Source organism: Anopheles bellator, chromosome 2, assembly GCF_943735745.2.
Source record: "Anopheles bellator chromosome 2, idAnoBellAS_SP24_06.2, whole genome shotgun sequence".
In the NCBI taxonomy this organism is placed as follows: domain Eukaryota; kingdom Metazoa; phylum Arthropoda; class Insecta; order Diptera; family Culicidae; genus Anopheles; species Anopheles bellator.
Genome location: NC_071286.1, coordinates 19,146,388 through 19,165,989, shown reverse-complemented (window position 1 = coordinate 19,165,989; position 19,602 = coordinate 19,146,388). Strand labels below are relative to the sequence as shown.

The following is a 19,602-nucleotide window of genomic DNA, read 5'->3' as shown; positions in this document are numbered from 1 at the left end:
AAGAATAAGTGCTGTAAAAAGGACTTTAATGCAACATTTTTATTGATGCGTTATTCTATGAGAACATTGACAAAACAAAAATATATTGGCCTTTAAAGTGGGTTTTAATTGGTCTCGATTTCAGAAGTTTACAACTTTACATTTATCGATGTCCATAAGTCCGTTATAAAATGGATTTCTAACTAAATGCATTTCTACTTCAATTGTTTTTATCTGTCTACGACGCGTTAGACTACGTTTTACGAGATTTAATTGGATGAACCACGTCTTTTGTAAGATTCCAAATGTAGTGACAAGAATGCTACAAATGAAGACCAAATGTTATGTTATGACACTTACTATATTGAAATTATTTAATGCTTTCATATGAAAGTCATATTAAGTTGTTGAGATCATGCCAGGATTTGTCAAACTTTGTTAAAATTGAAGCACAACAAAACCTGGAAAGGATGACCACGTCCTGTCCTGCAACACAAAATCTCATCCTTTGAAGTCTCCGAAAGCATCGCAAATCAAACCCGAAGCGTGCGGAAACCGCAAAACAGATTCAAACATGCGAAAAAGACTCCGAAAACCGAGTAATCAGTCCATTTGGCACATCGCAGGTGTGCGAGGGAAGATCGAAAAAACGAGATAGAGAGAGATGCAAAAAAGTTCAAGAAGACCGAAAGACATGGCCCACCAGAGCACGGGTCCGACGAGCGTTTATAAGGTACCAAGAAAAATGCCTCCTAACACGACTAGAAACGTTTTTCGGAGTCGTAAATTTTCATATTTCATGTCCCGGTTTGTCGCTTGCGGTTAAACGGTTGATGACACCGACACCGTTGGTCGGATGATAGTTTGGCCTTCCTGCCTTTCGCTCGGCGGGCTCTCACGTTTTTCTAAGACCCTAGGAGAAGCGGAAATCAACAGGAAAAAAACAGAAACACCCGGCCAAATCTATGCATCCTGTGCCCATGTAGCTGCGGAAGCCGTGGCTGTGTCGTGCACGGAAGGAGCAGCGTGCGGAGCATGCAGAGCGGAATGTGTCAGCAGAGAGAACGCTGGCAAGCTGGCCAGCGAAGTAGGAAAAATGGTATCCTAATGGTAAGGATGTCTTCGGTCCCGTTCGTGCTGGCTGACACCGAAGCGCATAGTCGAGTTGCGTGGTCGTCGTCACCGTCGCTGTCGCCGTTGCCCTGATTTAAGCTACGACCTGAAGATGGTTCTTTAAACACCCGAAAAGGTGCTTTAACGCTAACTTCTGCTTCCGCTGCAGCATTTTTCAGTTCCGGAGTGAAGTCGAGTGAAATTAGTATTCTCAAACTTGAGACAACTTTGAATCTCTCGGAAGATAAAGATCGGTAACAATCACCCATTAGTGTCCACGCAAGTATTTAGCATGCTGCCATGAGTTTGAACACCGAATTATGTAGAAATGCAGAACTTGTGAACTTGTGTAAATATTTGTAATTTATACCCATAAACATTTATAGAGCATAAACATCAAAGCTTAAATGGGTTTTTATTAATGTCCCAAACTTGTTGGTTACTCGATTTTGATCGGGATGCAATAAATTAGAATTAAAGAACATTCAAACGTTGTAGGTATACAACAAATATCATCAAACTCATGAAACTTTTGATGAGAGAAATATAGTTACATCAGTTTCACTATAATATTAAAAAATCATGCAGAATCAAGTTGTTTTAATTATGCCAATTGCTATAATAAGAAATGCAACATATTTTCTTATATTAAAAATAATTCAGTTTAATCATAAGTTCCTTTAGAAACCCACTGAATGTTAGTGAAAATTATGCAAACAGCTCTCCAGCTCCGGCGCCACCGTATGCAGAGTTAAGACAATGTCCTCAAGCAAAGCATCGGCGGAAGAAGGATGGGACCGCATAAATTGCTGCGACGAAGTAATTAGTTGTATCCCGGCCCGTTTCCGCTTGCCACCCTCCTCCACTTACCCACAGTTCCACGGGCACGTCCAAGAAGCGCCTTGCCAGTCTTCGGTGCTCCACGCTGTAGCACCGTAACTATTGTTCCGGTGGCACTTCCTCACGGCACGAGCGAAACTTGTTCCATCACAGATAATGTTCGATCATTTGGCGCTTCTGAGCGCCGATAAGGCCACAAGCATCACTCAACTGGGAAATTACGCGCACAACCGGTTTCCACAGCGCCCGTTCTGGAGAAAATCGTTGAATTTTTAATCAGTTTGTGCAGTTGGTAGGCGAATTTCGTGGGAACGCTGTCGTTCGGTTGTTATTATTGTTGCCGCCGTTACCGGTGTGCTCGGAAGGATTGGAGCTACATAGTAGACGCTTTGCTTTTCGATCCTAGAGGTGCCAACTGATAGATGCTCCCATTCACCGTTGTCACCGTTGATGCTCGTTTTCGGGAAAAGCCCACGAAAGTGCAAATTTTCAAACTTTCACTTTTATTTCAAGGAACCAAGATTTACCCTGAGCTTCCATACGAGCTAATGATGCTTGCTAAGCCTCCTAAGACTGCACGATGGAAATATGCGAACTGTGAAAGGATACTAAGACAATATCGGTGCCCTGGATTTCGAGCACTCTACCAACCACCATAAACGGTAAAGTTGTGGTCGTACGGAGGGGAAATTGCTCCAGTCAGACCGTTTGTTGAGATTTATCGATTTTCGTTCTTGTGGAAGACTTGAGCGAATTCACCGGGGAATCGATGTCGGCATCGGCATATCCTTTTCTAGCTCACATTTTCCGACCTGAAATTATGACTGCACCACACAGTAATCTGTGAGTTAGCAGGGTGAGCAACAATGCATAAATCCTTTTTCCATTACCCTTCGGCAACCAGTAACTGTTTCTATTCAAATGTAGTTGTGTTCCCCAAACAGTGCGTTACGAAAAAGATCGAGTTCATGTCGCAAAGACACTTCTAACTTTGAATGCTTTTGAGGTGCTACTAATTTGATGAAATTTTATAATTTTTTGATCAAAAAGTCTTTAATAGGTTGCAGGTTGTTCATAAAAAATGTATCAAGCCAATATGAGTGTGAAATCAAAAGAAAACAAAATCCAGAAACAAGAAACATTGGAAAACAAAATTTAAAAATTTTCGAATAAATCTTGAACTTCAAATGATTTCGGAGGTAATAAAACGAACAACACACTCTTTTGAAATTCTAATTATTTTTTCATCATCCTTATGTACTACAGTAACCTTATAATCAATAAGTTCATAAAAATAAAAGCAAAGGAAAATCAAAATGAAGCCCAATGGATTAGTGTAAAGTTCATAATATTTCCTTTGTGCCTCGAAAGGCCTCTAATTATGATTTGATTGTGTAAAAAATAACGTTCTACTGATTTTATAGTGCGATATTTTGCCTTTTTTGTGAGGCAAACTTTCATCTGGAAAACAACTGTTTTGAATCTATAATACATTGTACCATAGCTCTGTACCAACGGGATGTGCAGCCAGCGAAAAAATGGGGAGACCCTAACGTAGGTTGTATGTTACAAATGTCTAGTTTGCATCCGGCGATTAAACTCTGCACTGCACTGCAACGCCGAGTCAACGATCGACCAAAGGTCAGAGAAAGTGAAATAGTAACTTCTTCTGCTCATTCATCGGCTTCTGCTTGCTTCTTTTTCTTCTTCTTTTTATCCTTTTTATCTGAGGCCGGAACTTCCATTACACTTTCCGCAAGGACACTTTCGTCAGCTTCTTGCTCATGCTTTACCTTCTTTTTCTTCTTCTTCGACGAACCTTCTTCCGCCACGTCTGCCATTTCGACAGTTTGTTCCTCTTCTTCGACAGCTTCCTGCGAAAAATAAAGGCAAAACCGTGTATCACAGTGGCCACTTGGATGGTCAGCTCTTCAGACAACTTACCTCCTTTACGTCCTTCTTCTTCTTCATCTTTTTATTAGGTGTTTGGATTTCGGGTTCTTCTTCCTCCGCCGCATCCGTCTCAACCTTGACCTTCTTTAGCGAGGGGGCGTTTTCGGCTTCATGCTCCATTTTTACTTTCTTTGACGTGGACGGCAATGTGCTATCGAAGGCCGCCTTAAACGTTTTAACTTCGCTAACGGCATGGAACTTTTGCAGTTTTGCCTTTGCCTTGACGCCAGACAACCTTGTGTTGATGCCTTCCTCCAGCATGCGCAACCGTGTTTCAAGCTTCGCTCGATGGCCGATACCGAGCTCCATGGTGACGTCGTCACCGAAAGCGTCCACACGCGTAGCCAACGATGCTTTGGCGGCCAAAGAACGCGAAATACGCCCCTTATTCTTCGTACTGGCTGAACCCACCATACTGGCGTGGTAAATGAGACCGTACTTCGGTGTATCCTTCTTGGTCTTTAGAGCACGAAACAGGGCTTTTTCGGAACCTAATAGGTGATCGTGAAATAAAACCATGATTAGAATTGGAGCACAAAACAAATAATACTGTACAACGCATACCCAAAATTTGGACCGTTGAGGCCGGATGTTTTGCAAGATTAACCAATGAACCGGCGTGTGCAATAAGTCGAGCCCCGACTGTTTCGCCAACGAGCACGGTCAGATTCGGTGCCATGGCCATCATTCTAGTTTTAAGATACTCGCTTAAATGTGCACGATACTCATTGATGGACAAAATTTCATCGCAGAGGTTCTGTATGTTAATGATGTCCTCTTCAGAAATTTCCGTTCCTGTAATAGATGCCACAAGTTAATAAGCGTTCGCCAAATAACCACCAGATAGTGTCAGTCATGCATACCCATGGAAATTTCGGCCGCTTCTTTTACTTTCTGTTCCAGCTCTTCCATCAAAATATCGGACAGATCCGTATCAGCCATATTGTCTCTCGTGCCAACGAGTTTAATGGTTTTAATGTACGCCACGTTGTCTGTGAGAATTTTTCCCAGCTCCGGAAAATGCCAACCGTACCTATAAGGAGCGAAAATCGCAAAAAAAATTTCGTTGACAATGGTCGACATCACCGGAAGCAAAGCGACTCTTACCACTCGCGCACTCGCATCATGTAGTTGTTTAACTCCTTATCCAGATCGTCCAGCAGGCTTTGGGCCTGCACAATCATCGTGTCAATCTTATCCGGCGAGAACTTTAGTTTGTAGCGAGACAGAGAGTGAGCCAACCCAAGCGACATTGCCGTCATTTCTTTTTTCGGCAAACCAGACAGTAAATTTTCCGACTGGTTACGAATACAGCGCATCAGTTCCTGGACCGATGTGTTGGAAACGCACTGGAGCGACAGCTTGTCCTTAATCGCGTTACCAAGTTTGGCGTCCGCCACCAGCAGCTGGTTCTGTACATCATCTACCACGAGCTTTTTCAACGCTTTCTTTAGTGTTTTAGACACCTTGCCCTCAACGGCAGCCGTGGCCGCCGAAAGAGCTTCGGTCGTGTCAGCAAACTTTTCAAAATGCTTTAATTTAACGCTAAAACGAGAAGAAAAACACGAAGGAGCCGTCAAACATGTACAGACCACTATAGTCCATTCACTGATCTTAATGTAAAGGTGTACATAAAAGCAAAATTTACGTGATATCTTGACCTTTAAGATCGTAAGGTGAAATTTTATGTTCAGTTTTCTGTTCGACGCATAAGAAAATTCAATCGCCCGGCTTTTGCGATAGAACGGAACATGCCGTCGGCAGGGTAGGCAAACAGCAAGATCAGCTTCGCGTTACTTACATTTTTCCGGCTTTCTCTGGAGATTCAAATTCTAGATAGAGATTATCAATCTCCTTCAATTTGTTGTCATCCAAAAGCTGAAATAATAAAAGATACCAAGCAATTGCATTTTATAACCTGTGAAATGCCACAGAAGCCGAAGAAGACGAACAGAGCACCCGGCATCATCCGGAAACCTTCAACTGACCTTAAAAATGGCATATCCTGCCGGTGTTTCGTATAAAACAAACATATTCGCTTCCTTTCCAAACCAATGCGGTTTGTGAAGTGAATACAATACTTTAAGCCCTTTAAAATCAGAAAATGCACACCAAATTTAACAATCGCTTCGCGTGCGTACCCGAAAACCAATTCAACAACGTGCTTTTAGCTGACAGCTAGGCTGCTCGACCGTTTGACAATTTTAACTCAAGTGTTTACAGCGCAATGTTGGATTCTCCAAATAAGTTTAAGGCTATCTACGGAGATTCAGCTATTTTGCTGAAATAATCCTCTCTGTTAATTATTCTTAGTAATTAATTTTTATAAATATTTGCAAAATAAATGAGACACATTTTTCTTACGACTTTAGCATCTTCGAACGTAGTGTACTTCGTCAGTATCTTCCACACGAACAGAAATTAGTCAGGTGTCTATTTTCAGTCAAAACACAACATTGAATAAAACGGGCATCTGTCAATTGAGAAGAATTCTCGATTCTAACTCGATTGGGCTCGTAGAAATTTTCATCGTCTTGAAAGATCGGCCCCAAAGCAATAACAATGCTGCGCTTGTTCGCCAACACTATGGTAAGCAGGGCAAATTATTCTCCAGTGGACCTTCTGAATAGCCCCGGTTGCAGTCCTGGGAGAATAATGTATTACATAAGTTTCCTTCGTACTATTGTAGAAGCTCGGGGCTTCCCGGCCGCTGAGCACGTCAGCTGTGAAGCTGAGCGACAACTTGTTCGTTCATCGTGATACTCCTGAGGACAATCCTTCCATCCCATTTGAGTTCACCGCTGACAATAAGAAGGCAAGTTACCTGTTATGTCGGAGAGCCAAGCGACCACCAGGCGGTGTGATTTACGATGCTCTAATGAGTCGTATCCATTCTACAGCGAGCAGACGCAATCCTAAACATCTACCCTGAAGGACACAAACGCGGTGCCATGATTCCGCTGCTTGATCTCGCCCAGCGACAGCATGGTTGGTTACCTATCTCGGCCATGCACAAGGTGGCTGACATTCTAGGATTGCCGCATATGCGAGTGTACGAGGTGGCAACGTTTTACACGATGTTTATGCGCAAACCTACTGGAAAGTATCACATTCAGGTGTGCACGACCACTCCGTGCTGGCTCTGCGGTTCGGATGAGGTCCTCGCGGCTTGTAAGGTACAGAGCGTCAGAAGGTGGTATACGTTTGACGCATTTGATCGCAAGTTTACGTCTAATTGTAGAAAAACCTGGGAATCGGTGTAGGAGAGACCACCAAAGACGGCAAGTTCACAATCTCCGAGGTGGAGTGTTTGGGTGCTTGCGTCAATGCGCCGATGCTAGCCGTTAATGATGATTATTATGTTAGTACCGGTTGCGAATTTCCTCGCTGTTCTGGGTTAAAAGTTTATTGAATCTTTTTTCAAATTCACAGGAAGATTTAAGCGTAGCGGATACGGAAGAAATTTTAAACACCTTAAAGCAAGGGAAACAACCTCGTCCTGGACCCCGTAATGGGCGCTTTGCTTCGGAGCCAGTCGGTGGACTTACTTCGCTTACAGAAGAACCCAAAGGACCTGGATTCGGGCTTCAAGCAGGACTGTAAACCGATCAAGCAGCAACTACCGCGTGATAGTTAAAGGAATAAAAACTACGAAACGTTATGCAAAATTGTATTTGCTACATTGTAAATTAAATGTCTTGAAAATGCGTTTTTCAAAGTGATTCAAAGACCCGATTGTATTGCCGAATCTAATCACGTTTTGGACCCATTTTTGAAAACTCAAATCACTGCGTACAATGTTTTCTTCCATCATCGGCATGTGCGTGTGTTTGTGTTTGTGTCCAAAGTGCTCATGACGACGTAAACAAACGTGCGCTGTCAAATCGTAAGCGAACGTAATAAAATGTCAAAGTGAAACCCGATTGTTTGCGTACCCGAAAGAGAAACTTTGTCCCTTGGTAAACTGTTTCGTTAGTCGTCCGCCAAGATTACGAACCGTACCCGATCTAACGATGGCAGGCTCTGCCTTACGACGATTGATGGCCGAATACAAGCGTAAGTGTGGTTTGCCCTACACCAACCCGGGAAGCCTCGTTCCTGGTGTTCCTGCCGACTGCGTTGCCAGTAGCTCCGCAATATTATTGATGAATTATTGAATTGTGTATTTCGATCTACTCTCCTCAACGCTCGTAAAACGTGGCGTTCTGTGCGACAGAACTAACATTGAACCCTCCGGAAGGCATCATTGCGGGACCGATCAGTGAGGAAAACTTTTTCGAATGGGAAGCGCTAATTACGTGAGTTGCTCGTTTGTTAATTTGCCAGCCGTCTGTTGTAGTGTAACGACGTGTCGTTAAATTGGTTCATTTCAGTGGACCAGAAGGTACCTGCTTCGAAGGGGGTATATTCACAGCGAAACTAATCTTTCCTCCTGACTATCCGCTGAGCCCACCGAAGATGAAGTTTACGTGCGAGATGTTCCATCCAAACAGTAAGCTTAAATCTCCTGTCTTAGGTTGTTGTTGGACATTTTCTTAACTATTTTTCCCTTCCATTACAGTCTTTACCGATGGCCGAGTTTGCATATCCATTTTGCATGCCCCGGGGGATGATCCGCTAGGCTAGTTTCATATGAAACTAATGGTGAATTTCATGTATTCTAAAACGTATGTTTCCCCTCAGGTTATGAACTGTCTGCGGAGCGTTGGAGTCCTGTACAGAGCGTGGAAAAGATTTTATTAAGCGTTGTCAGCATGCTGGCAGGTAATGTTGTTTCAGAAAAGAAATTCCTTTTTACGGTTTTGTTCCTATCTTGCTTGTCTGAAATTGATAGGCTCGTTTGGAGCAGACAACGCAAAACTAAAGAAATTAAAAAGTATTTGTTTCTGCTACTTCTTGTTCTATTCCAGAACCGAATGACGAATCCGGGGCTAACGTCGATGCGGCTATCATGTGGCGTGAAAATAGGGAAGAATTTAACAAAATTGCTAAGCGCATTGTTCGCAAAACGTTGGGCCTTTCATCGTAAGGCGCGAGAACAATATCGCGTAATGGGCCAGTGGTAGTTTTGTTTTGTTGTTTATGCTATGATTCTATTGGATGTAATAGATGGATCAAAAGATTATGTACTATCACAAAAAAAGGAAATGGTAGAGTTTCAAGGTGCTTTTGTTTGTTTTGCGTTTCCATTAGAATAAATCGATGGGTTAGCACTGCTTTCCTACAGACGCAGCTCTATGAATTTTAGTTCGTAAAGTGTTATGAGTGGAATATAATAAAATCAAATCCTATCCTGCTTCATATCGAAAATGTTGTGTATGGCAATGTATTAGGGTTACTGCCTCAATACATTCGAATGAAGAGCTCGCGTATCACATGACGATGGGTGGCAGTGAAGGTGCATTTTTCGACGCAATGGCATACTGCATTGTAATTAGCATTAACGGCATGGAAATCGATATGGAAAGTGATATCAGGGGTCGCTAGCACGATCCAAAGTGTTATTCACGCCTGTGCCCAAAAGTAGAACCAGCCGCCCATACCGAAAACAAACCCTTTCGCTAGTGAAAGCTTCCCGAAACTGTCCCGGACAAAGCATGGCGCGTGAAACTGACACATTTTCGTGCTGCTTGCGATTTGTTGTCGATCTTCAACCTATTAGGCAAATTATACGCCAGAAAATGAATAAAGTTTTAAAATCCTTTTTTTTCGTCAATTGAGATAAGCTTGAGTAAAACAATATGACGGCAAAGTTAAGATTTAAGTGGTCTTTAACTGATGCGGAATAAACATAATCTTTGCAAATTGTTGTGCAAAAACTCATAATGAAAGCATTTTATTCTATCTTTTTCTATAATGACTCATCGTGCAGTGCGGTTAATGCTGTTACTTGCATCGAACAATGCACATTCTACAACGCAGCGATATCCCACGATCGGTAAACTAAAAGAAGCGCCCATGATAATCACACTCTGGCCACCTGCTTGCCATTGGTCTCCCGTTTCTCATGTAATCCAGCAAGAGCTTCGCCCCATGAAACGCGAAGATTTGGCATGCTGCGCGAGAAGCATGCCGGTTCATGTCGATCATGGCCATTTGGAAGAGATAGAGAGAGATAAGGAACACCGTTAGAATCACCATCGCGAAGCGTGAAGTAACGAACATAACGAACGGGTCGTGCGAACAGGGAATCCCAAACCTAGCATGATGACCAACTACGGCCGATGCCATCGATTGGACGCCACAGCGGAACGGGGCAGCAAAAATTGTGTCATGGGCTGCTTTCTTCCGATCGTCCGCACAGTCGATCGCAAGGCATCGAGGAGAAAGGTACGTTTTCGAGAGCTGTGAGACGGCTCTGGTACGGTTTTGTGTAAATATCTGGTCTCTGGTTCGAGTGCTGTTTGTGAAGGTGACTGTGGATTTTCATACTGTTCAGTCCATTAGATATTTGAATTTTTTGAAGTCTTGTGAAAAATATTCAAGAAACAAACCGCATTTTTAAAGAATTTGATGCCCACAAATTAAGTGTGTATTTTGAATCAGTCGTTGAGGTACAAATAATTCATGTGAATGATAATTCCGTGCGCTGGAAATCTCTGCTAATGCCGTGCCTTTGTGTTGCTGGGAGTGTTTTCAAGCACAAGACCAGCATTAGATAGTAACGGTGAAAAGCAGAATTAACAATTTTAACGGTAATTAGAAAAATCCATCAGCGACGCCATGTGCGAGCAGCAGGTTTTCTACGATGAGATAATATCACGAGCAACGGGAAAGAAGATTCTTCAGTTAATCGCCACGGTCACGTAATGGACTGCCATGGCCAGGTAATGTAAACTGATTGGTTGTTTCAAGAGAAACTGAAGTACCCGAGAGTATTAAAAATCGAAAGACTTCAACGATTGAACGGCAGGGAACTGATCAATCGGATTCCATCATAACCACACAAAGAAACGGGAAAGCATGTTTACTCTCCATGCTGTGTAATGATTTGTTTATTTTTCGATTGTATTTTTTTGTAAACCAGTTCGCAACGAAAAAGTGATGAAGTAAAAGTAAGCTGTTCGGTTAAAATAGCTTCGGTTCGGTTTCGGTTGTTGGGTGTAGAAAAGTAATATCATCCTTATCTACACTAGAACTAAAAGCTGTGCAGTTCTTAGTTTTTAAAGTAATTTCCTCTTGCCATACTGCAACAATAAAGTGCAAACTTATTTTTCATCATACAGTATGAAAGCAATTTAATTTTCACGAAAACCATACACACCCTGTAAATACGTACCAATTTACATTTAATATTCCATATGCAAACAATGGGTTAGCGGTAAAACATACAAGATTTATATAATGATGGTTGCGGTGTTTTACTACTTGTAGTACCTCGCATCCTTATTTCTACTCGTATTGTTTGAAACGCTCAATTTAGCAAACAAATTACCGCACAAATTACTCGAACAACGGTTCCACAATAATTGATAACTTTGTTGCCCTTGCCCGTTAGCCGTTCCACTGTGTGAAGCACGCTTCTTAATCGGTTAATTTAGTTTTGTAGCTACGGTTTTGGCTATGCTTCGGTAACGGTACGCTGGCCGTTTTCGACGGGGTGGCCCTAATGTGTGCCTCCTCTTGTAGAACTTCGATCGTCCACAGATTGGAGCACTTTAGTTGCTCCAGTTAGCGGTAGTTAACCGTCGATTAGCGGTTACCGGTCCAATTGGGATCAGCTGTTAATTGCCCGGCGAAGGCACGAAAGTATCGAGCGAGAACGGTTCGCAACGAATTGGGCTGGTTCATTGGGCGGGAAGTGGAAAAGGATTTTAATTTCTTCTTCTTCTTTAATGAAGATCGAGTAACGCAGCTTCAGTGCGTAAAGAGCACCATTCTGCGGGCGAAATTTGTTTAAAAACCGAAATCTGCTTCGCCGGATTGGTATGGGATACGAAAATTTCGTGAAAGTTTCCGAGAAAACATTATGCGTAAATCTGACCTACTTTTCGGTGGACGCCGGACGGCAAACACAAACATGCGGCTGTCGCCAGAATCGAACGCTCGCACACCGATCGCATCGGAATGTGACTGTTCCTCGCGGGCTTTCTTTCACGTTCGGAAACCTGATCACGATAGTGGGTGTTTGAATGCATAATTTTCCCTGCATTTATTCTTTCGTTATTTTTTCACTGCCAGCTAATTAGCTACATTACAGACAACATGAGACTCTCTTTGGCACTCTGGTCTGTGGTGGTGCTGTGTGCGGTTCTGACCTTGGCAAGCGCCCGGAAACTCGAAAGTAAGTGTAACCGGAACGCAGGACTATTATTTTAAATTGAACAATCCATCCCACCATCAACAGCACCGTTTCCGGTGAAAGGCATTTCATCCAACATTATCGTCGGAAGCAACAAGATCGGCCAGGAGAAGCAGAACGTGGACACGTACGAAGACGTTTCTTCGTCCAACCAGCAGGATATTGGCAGCGAAGCCGTTCCGGAGAGTACCGAAACCAACGAAATTGATGATGAGGTGGCCAGCCAGGAAGTGGTAAACGAGGTGCTGGAGGAATCGAACGTGGTGCCACAGGAAACGGTCAGCGAGGCGACGGTGGTCAACACGGACGATTCGAGTGTCATCAATCGGTACTGTCGATGCACCGCCTACGAGTGCAACTGCTGTCGGGACATCGATGTGCCGCTCTTCCCGATTAAAGGTCCCGGTTGTGCCGTGGTCCAGTACCTGGACGGCGATCGGATGTCGGTGGGAGTTAAATTTGCCGACCGTATGATCGTGAACCGTGTCATCTCTGGTAAGCGCAAGCGGAAGATATAAATGCAGACAGTTTTTGATTGGTTCCTTGCGACTACAGCGAGGAGAGCGACACCGGTTTGTCTGCCACTACCCGGTGGTTATAACCGATTCTGTGGCCGCATCTACGGTATCTCGCGAAAAGCAAACGAAGGCTTCAAGGCCTGTTTGGGACTTGAGCTGCGTGCGGACGACGAGATCGAAGCGGTACTGCGCGTTTCATGCTTCAAATTCGGACCGCGTGGACTATCGGTGATGGAGGCTGAACCGCTACCGCCTGTTGACGACATTGATGTGGCCGATGAAGAAGACGAAGACGATGAGGAAGATGAGGAAGATGATCTGGATTTCGGCATTTCGCTGGGTAATTTTGACCATCTCGCGCAGATGACAGTTATTAAAATCGACTTAATTTGCATAACTTTCTTTGCGTTCGCTAGACGAGGATGACGATGATGATGATGATGACGATGACGAAGGCGGCGCGGACAGCGGCAGTGTGCAGGAAAACGAAACTGAGCAGAGCGAGTCGCCGGACTACGGAGGATTCAGTTTTCTCGATCGAGACCTGATGGGAAGCTTATTTGGGGTGAAAAAGTTTTTCGGTTGAGCGTGCAGGCGTAACAACGGACTAACGACACAAAAATGGATGCAATCGAAAAAACTAGTGCTTCCCTGAGGTCATTGAAATTATTTTAAAATGCAAGCTAGTATGAAAGACAGTGCGCATGGGATTCCCAACAGGAATGTAAATAGTTAGGAAGCGAATTATTTATAAAGCGCAACAAGTATTATTTATGTACGCCACAACGATTACGCTGCGATGCATAATTCCTAATGAATTTAGGCTTATGGCAAAAATAGATTAAGCTTGTAATTGGTGCTAAACGAAGGCAACGATTTGAGATAAGACTCAAAAACCGGCAAAATATAAGACTCAAAAACCTGTGCCCTTGATGTAAGTTTGAATGTAGTTGAGGATTTTAGATCGGTTGCGTAAAATGATTTCCCGTTACACACTTGCCTCACCACGTGGTGGCGTCGCTAACAGATACAAATTTTGGATACTTCGGACCCGTCAATAAAGATAATGGACGTATGTTTAGCTCACTTTCCCATTTTTTGTGGTTTTACTCAATCTATTCTGCTCTATCCACATAACCATATCCAGATCCTAGCAACGCATCGTACATCATCCCCATCGCCCGCAGCCGCTTCTCCCACGGACCGGAACCTACACGTACGCAGGCCATTCAAGTCCATGGGACAGCACACTGTTCCTTTCTACCGTGCTTTCGCAACCCGGGAAAATCAGTTCGCCGCTATGTCCGCTGATGTGCTTTGATTTATGTTAGCTTGATCGTTCACATGTTTTTCCACCTGCAATGGTCGCCAAAAAGAGCCAGTTCAGTTAGAGAAACGGTACGCGTTACCCAACGCAACCGATGCTTACGATTTTCTTCACGTAGCTCAGCTTCCGCTGGTCCGACGGACAGTTTGTGTGCACGTTATCGATTTTGTATGGAGGTGATATCATAACTTCGTTGAAGACTACTATTTTGGGTCCGACCCAGGTTACCTGCAAGCGAGATTGGCATTAACTCACGCAGTTCTTGTTTCGGCAGTAACGAGCTTTTGCATGCCAGCTCTTCGGTGTCTTGCCGGTGCATACGCCACTTACCTGCTCGATAGTGCGTGCAATTGCCATGAAAAGGTTCTGGCCCTCTGGACTGACACCGGCAGCAAGCGCGGTAAGCTGGCGCTTTTTCTGTTCCACCTGATTCCGGGCCCGGGTGCTCAGCTAAAGGGAGCGAAAGGTCGAGCAAATCAGCAATCAGCCGCCAACGGGCGAACACGCAAGCAAAAGCTGTGGCAACCGGTGGCAAGTGCTGGTGCTCGCGAAAGAAGCGGAACGGCGGTACTTACGCGCTGCAGGTTTAACGACAGTGGCTGCTCCGGAACTATACAGACTTCCTTTTTCACCTGCACATCGCTGCACATCGCCAGATTGACTATGTAGACATCGTTCAGCTTGGCGGACTTACTAGCTGATGGACATTCTGAGCGGGGAGAATCTAAGTCAAGGAATCTCACAAAATGTAGGTATGTATGAAAAGTCAACAACGCAAGAGTAAGCACGCTGCGGACCGCTAGGTCCACCGTCATTCAGTTGTGCAAAGCGCATCGGAACAACCGTTCTCCCGGTTTGGGCTTACGGTCCATCCCATCCCAATGTTGGTTACACCTAGGAGCGATTGGCGGGCCAGTTGCAACCTGCTTTTCATTCGCTCCCCTGCCAATTCCTGGAAAATGAAACTTTCACGCCACTTGGAAAAGGATACTGAGTATGAGCATTTTCGATTGCTGATCGAACGCCAACACTTCGCCCTCGATGTTCGCATTGTAACAGGTCGTGCACACTACCGTGCTGCCGATCGAGAAACACTCTTGGACGATAGCAGCCATTACCGCGACTGGTGTTGTTATTTTGCGATCTGGTGCTCCTGCTTTTGCTTTCCACTGCCGTCCACTGCTCGGCTTTGCTTTCTCGACTCCGATTTATTATTATCAAAGTGTCACATTCACCGTTTTCTCCACAATCATGACGTTTCGCACTCGTCGTGGAGACTTGCGATCCATTTGAATCCACAATTTTATTTGTTTTAAGGTAGGTTTCGTTGCACATTCATCTCCAGTTATATTTTGACTCTCAAATTGGAGTGGAAATTACCCTGCGATGACTTTTTTCTAGGAATTCAAAGCCAAACACATGAATCAAGATGCAGCTGTACTAACCGAAATCGGATGTTGTGCTAAAAATGGGTGGCAAATGTTCTCGAATGTGACGGACAACCGTTTATACTGGCGCATCGACGGGTTTCAGGGTACGTATGCGAGAAAATGCAGCCTTCCCCAAAGAGCCGGTATCATTGGATCGCCATGTTTGTATTAGCCAACATAAACCGTGAATACACGTGTGCGTCGCTAACGCTTTGAAAGTGATAAATATCGATTAATATCGTTGATTTTCAATCCAAATCGCGTGCCTAAGGATACCTTAACGGTAAGTTTGGTCTGGAAGCTGTAATTAGCGCTGGGTTGCGTTTATTTCCACTGCTTTTGGCCGAAAATGGCGAGACAGGCCGCCCGGGTAGATTTTTGTGAGCGACAGCCACATGTATAGCGCTTTCTTCGGAACTTCGCATCATTTCAGCCCGCGCAGCAAAGTAGCGAGAAAATAGAACGCAAAATGATTGCCGGACGCCCATTACTGTTTTTGTCACTGCCTGGTCTCGCGCTGATCGTGGGCCTCGTGTGGTATCGGCGCAAATTTAAGCCGGACAGAAGCGACACGGGCGGAGAGAAAGGTAAAGAATGTGAAAGTACAGCGACTGGTGGCGCAGCAAACAGCACCGTCGAGCTGGAGCCGGATGTGAGACAAAGTTCGTCACTTCCGATACAGTCGGCGGTGCCGGCTAGCGGAGCGGAGAGTTGGGACAACTGTTCCGGTTCCGGTCACTCGTCGGCCGGATCATCCCGTTCGGCGCCGATCGACATCGTGCCGAACAAGAGCCCGTCGAAGGGAGGTGAGGTGGCGAACTGCGATCTTCTCGGTCGTTCGCGGCTCGTCGGTGACGATTCGGAGGAGTTTAGCTTTAGCCCATCCATTGACCTGCCCGACTCGGTAGCCCGCTACAAGCCCAACTTGATGAAGTTTAATCGAATGATGGATGGAAAGGCGAAGGAACCCGTAGTCATTCGTCCCACGAAGCCGGCGTCGATACAGAGCTGCCAATTCAAAGTGGCCGATGCAAACGGAAATGAAGAACCGCAAAAGCAGACCCCTTCACCACAACCGCCACAGCCACAGCCAGCGCAACAGCCACCACAGCCACAGCAACAGCAACAGCAGAAGAAGCAGAAGCAACAGCAGCCGAAGCCACAGCCGCAAAACACTGCGAGGGATCACAGCAACAACAATGTCACCGAAAGTCGTGCCGCATTTGATAACCACCACGCAGAAGCGTTCGATGAACGCACCGAGCAAACCGGTAGTCCTCCGCTCAGTATCTGTAGCGTCCGTTCGGAGGACTCGGGTAACGGCTCGAGCCCGCCACATTCTGTCGGCCAGGCGGTGACCATGTACGAGTTTCTGGTGCCAGCCTTCCTCGTGTCGAGCATCCTCGGTAAAGAGGGAGCATTCGTGAAGCAAATCAAACAGAAGACAGGCGTGAATGTAATCATTAAGCGCAATCCGGACACGCATACGAGCAAAATCTGCACACTCGAGGGCGCCCCGGACGATATCCAAAACGCACTGAAGATCATTCGCCAGCGGTTCCCCCAGAAACGGTATCCAGCGCTTAGCCTGAAACGCATTGAAATTAGTCACGTTGAGGCGGTCATTCCGCTTTCGCTGATGAACGATACTTGCAAAAGCGTAAGTTGATTGCTCAAAATTAAGGATGCCGGAACCTAACTTTCATACCTTCCTTCGTTAGCTTCCGCTGGTAGAGGGCATCAACAATGACGTCGCTATAAGCTGCATCGTATCCGTAGGCCATCTGTTCTTGCACCAGCCGCTACACCCGACCCATCTGCAGCTGGGCAGTATGCAGCAGTCGCTCAATAAAAGCTACTCGATCAGCGAAGCACCGAAGCTTGCGGACATTGTCCCGAACGCGGTGTGCGTAGCGTTTGTCGGTGGCACCTGGTACCGGGCGGTGATTATGCAGCACGACGCGGAAACCAATCAGGTGCTGGTCAAGTACCTCGATTACGGTGGCTACTCGACCCTGCCCCTGCACAGTCTGCGTCAGATTAGAAAAGATTTCATTAGCGTGCCGTTTCAATCGATCGAGTGCGTGCTCTCCAATATTCAACCGATCGGTATGTTTTCGCACCACAAGTTTTTGATATGCTTTGTTTTCGCCCTCACTGTTCAATGCCCGTCTTTCGGTTTCTTTTGTTGTTCTCCAGATGAAAGCCAAAACAGCTGGTCCACCGATGCCACCGAACTGTTCCGTAGGTTAACGAACGGTGTCATCATGCAGGCACAGGTGGCCGGCTACACTGCCGAGGGTCTGCCGGAGATTTATCTGTTCTCTTCAATAGCAAAAGATGTAAGTAGAACGTTGCATATGTGTCGTTGTCGAAAATTTTCCATTAACCCAACCTTGACATAGAAAAAGGCCACGGGCGACTAATAACCGCCGTGTAGCCAAGATCATCAAGTTGTTATCAAATTCGGCTTGAACATAGTGTGCGCAACGTTTCACAGTTTGCGCCTTATCTCGTGGGCAGAGCCGGTTGAGGTTGTTTCGTTTTTTTGTTGTTGGAAAGAACCAAGCTGAGGCCGGCCCACACGGGAGATTTGGTTTGTTGTGATTAGCACAGCACGAGTCGCGGTGGCTGGAATAGTTTCTACGGAAGTGCCATGGTCACTGTAAACTAGTTGCGGTCGTCACTGATTATGGTGCGTTTTTGTGTGTTGCTTTATAGTTTCCTACTAGTTTGCAGTTTCTACTAGTTTGTAGTTTCTAAACTACTAGTTTGTAGTTTCCAGTTTTGTAAACTGCAGAACTTTAAATTGACCCAATTTTTCACGATGAACATTTGCTGTTGGCGCCGATTGCAAGTGATAAGCGATCGTCGTCGATTGTTGGTGGTACATTTATGTGGCCTGGAAAACCCGGAAGATAGCGCACTGAACAAACTCGATTGAAATTTGATAAGATATTTCGGCAAACTGAAAATCCCAGCAAACAAGGCCGAATCGAATGCCTTGTTGTACGCCACCAGGTCGCCAGTATTTGATCGATGGATGGCGGGTGCCTGAAAAGAGTCTAATGTATTCATAGGGGTGAACCATTTGACCTTCAATATTACTAACAATTTCTGATATATTCCTGCTTATTTCGCTTTCGTTGTCTACTTTCAGAACGTAGTTTTCATAAATAAGGAATTAGTTGCCCGTGGGTTCGCCAGATGGGTCGACTGAGAGAAGATCGCAGGAGTAGGGAGAGTGCAGAATGAACATTACTATTAGGTGAACAAATTGATAACAAATTTAAAGATACAAAAACAAATGGCAAGCCCTTAATCCGGTAAGCAACACTTGATCAGTGAGATTTAGGAGAGGCAGGGAGACAGGCGAAAGGCATCATCAAAAATGGATGGAAGAGAGGATCGCCGGACTGGAAGAGATGCGATCGATGCAAGCCGAACCCACAACCTCGTAACCTCAGCACCGTCGCTCGGAAGATAATGTCACTGGAAACGCGTTTCTCGGACACTACAAGCCACAACAACAGGTGCTGCCAAGTGGCGAGAGCACTGGAAAAAGAAGCAATCTTTGATGTTTGGAACGTGCAAAACTTAAAGCGGATCGGGGATGTTGCGTGCGTGTGCTTGATTGCGTACGATTGAACCAATTCACCTCCTCCATTCACCGTCCTCCGGTACACCTCCGCTGTCCCTTTTCCAAACTCCCCCCCCATAAATGAACACTTCCCTGTACACCTTCCTCGTTACTGTTACTGCTATAAAAAAAACGGAAAGTGAACACATTGTGAATACTGCGTTAAAATAAGCATAATACGACTGTCGTTCAAGTTTTTTTCTTGGCTTATGAATTGCAGCTAAAGCAATTACTTATTTTATAGTTATTTTGTATAAGGGTATTTATGAAATAAATTCAAACTAATTGATCTTAAACCATTGCGGCGCCTGGCGATTGGAAAGAAGTGTTGGAAAAGAATGAGCGGCCTCGTCGGGCTGGGTTAGTCTGTGCGTCGCTTGCATACTTTTCTGGTGAGCTGTATGCTGCGCGATACGTGGCCGAAAGTGGCGGTTCTAAATTTAGTGTTTGGTGTCTGCTGTTAATTGGGGCAAACTGAAGTATACGCCTTGCGTGCGTGC

At 45.0% G+C, this 19,602-nt stretch overlaps 6 protein-coding genes across 7 annotated transcripts; 4 read left to right on the top strand and 2 right to left on the bottom strand.

Moving 5' to 3' along the window:
- Nucleotides 1-3,154: 3,154 nt before the first annotated feature.
- On the bottom strand, nucleotides 3,155-6,023 carry LOC131209064 (nucleolar protein 58). Of its 2 annotated transcripts, none has more exons than XM_058202040.1 (7): nucleotides 5,874-6,023; nucleotides 5,687-5,763; nucleotides 4,993-5,430; nucleotides 4,749-4,918; nucleotides 4,450-4,680; nucleotides 3,877-4,376; nucleotides 3,155-3,806 (listed from the first exon to the last, which is right to left on the bottom strand). In XM_058202040.1, exons 1-7 carry the CDS (start codon nucleotides 5,916-5,918, stop codon nucleotides 3,606-3,608), a joined length of 1,662 nt encoding a protein of 553 aa, XP_058058023.1. In that variant the 5' UTR covers nucleotides 5,919-6,023; the 3' UTR covers nucleotides 3,155-3,605. The 2 variants fall into 2 exon arrangements, with proteins under 2 accessions (XP_058058023.1, XP_058058024.1); XM_058202041.1 differs by having other exon boundaries at nucleotides 3,946-4,376.
- A 304-nt stretch (nucleotides 6,024-6,327) lies between these two features.
- LOC131208939 (NADH dehydrogenase [ubiquinone] flavoprotein 2, mitochondrial) lies at nucleotides 6,328-7,615 on the top strand. The gene is made up of 5 exons (XM_058201884.1): nucleotides 6,328-6,474; nucleotides 6,575-6,700; nucleotides 6,786-7,061; nucleotides 7,127-7,246; nucleotides 7,318-7,615. The coding sequence occupies exons 1-5, from the start codon at nucleotides 6,448-6,450 to the stop codon at nucleotides 7,486-7,488; spliced, it is 720 nt and encodes a 239-aa protein (XP_058057867.1). The 5' UTR covers nucleotides 6,328-6,447; the 3' UTR covers nucleotides 7,489-7,615.
- A 175-nt stretch (nucleotides 7,616-7,790) lies between these two features.
- Nucleotides 7,791-9,052, top strand: LOC131212910 (ubiquitin-conjugating enzyme E2 G2). The gene is made up of 6 exons (XM_058206992.1): nucleotides 7,791-7,941; nucleotides 8,102-8,183; nucleotides 8,259-8,377; nucleotides 8,447-8,506; nucleotides 8,569-8,649; nucleotides 8,796-9,052. Exons 1-6 carry the CDS (start codon nucleotides 7,899-7,901, stop codon nucleotides 8,912-8,914), a joined length of 504 nt encoding a protein of 167 aa, XP_058062975.1. The 5' UTR covers nucleotides 7,791-7,898; the 3' UTR covers nucleotides 8,915-9,052.
- A 3,038-nt stretch (nucleotides 9,053-12,090) lies between these two features.
- LOC131207141 (uncharacterized) lies at nucleotides 12,091-13,291 on the top strand. Its single transcript, XM_058199750.1, has 4 exons — nucleotides 12,091-12,169; nucleotides 12,251-12,682; nucleotides 12,743-13,045; nucleotides 13,122-13,291. Exons 1-4 carry the CDS (start codon nucleotides 12,091-12,093, stop codon nucleotides 13,289-13,291), a joined length of 984 nt encoding a protein of 327 aa, XP_058055733.1.
- A 342-nt stretch (nucleotides 13,292-13,633) lies between these two features.
- Nucleotides 13,634-15,257, bottom strand: LOC131210109 (LSM12 homolog A-like). Its single transcript, XM_058203309.1, has 5 exons — nucleotides 15,024-15,257; nucleotides 14,608-14,741; nucleotides 14,363-14,482; nucleotides 14,135-14,260; nucleotides 13,634-14,061 (listed from the first exon to the last, which is right to left on the bottom strand). Exons 1-5 carry the CDS (start codon nucleotides 15,145-15,147, stop codon nucleotides 13,993-13,995), a joined length of 573 nt encoding a protein of 190 aa, XP_058059292.1. The 5' UTR covers nucleotides 15,148-15,257; the 3' UTR covers nucleotides 13,634-13,992.
- Nucleotides 15,258-15,900: 643 nt separating this feature from the next.
- Nucleotides 15,901-19,392, top strand: LOC131208855 (KH domain-containing protein akap-1). Its single transcript, XM_058201767.1, has 4 exons — nucleotides 15,901-17,122; nucleotides 17,184-17,571; nucleotides 17,662-17,804; nucleotides 18,623-19,392. The coding sequence occupies exons 1-4, from the start codon at nucleotides 15,932-15,934 to the stop codon at nucleotides 18,680-18,682; spliced, it is 1,782 nt and encodes a 593-aa protein (XP_058057750.1). The 5' UTR covers nucleotides 15,901-15,931; the 3' UTR covers nucleotides 18,683-19,392.
- The last annotated feature ends 210 nt before the right edge of the window (nucleotides 19,393-19,602 follow it).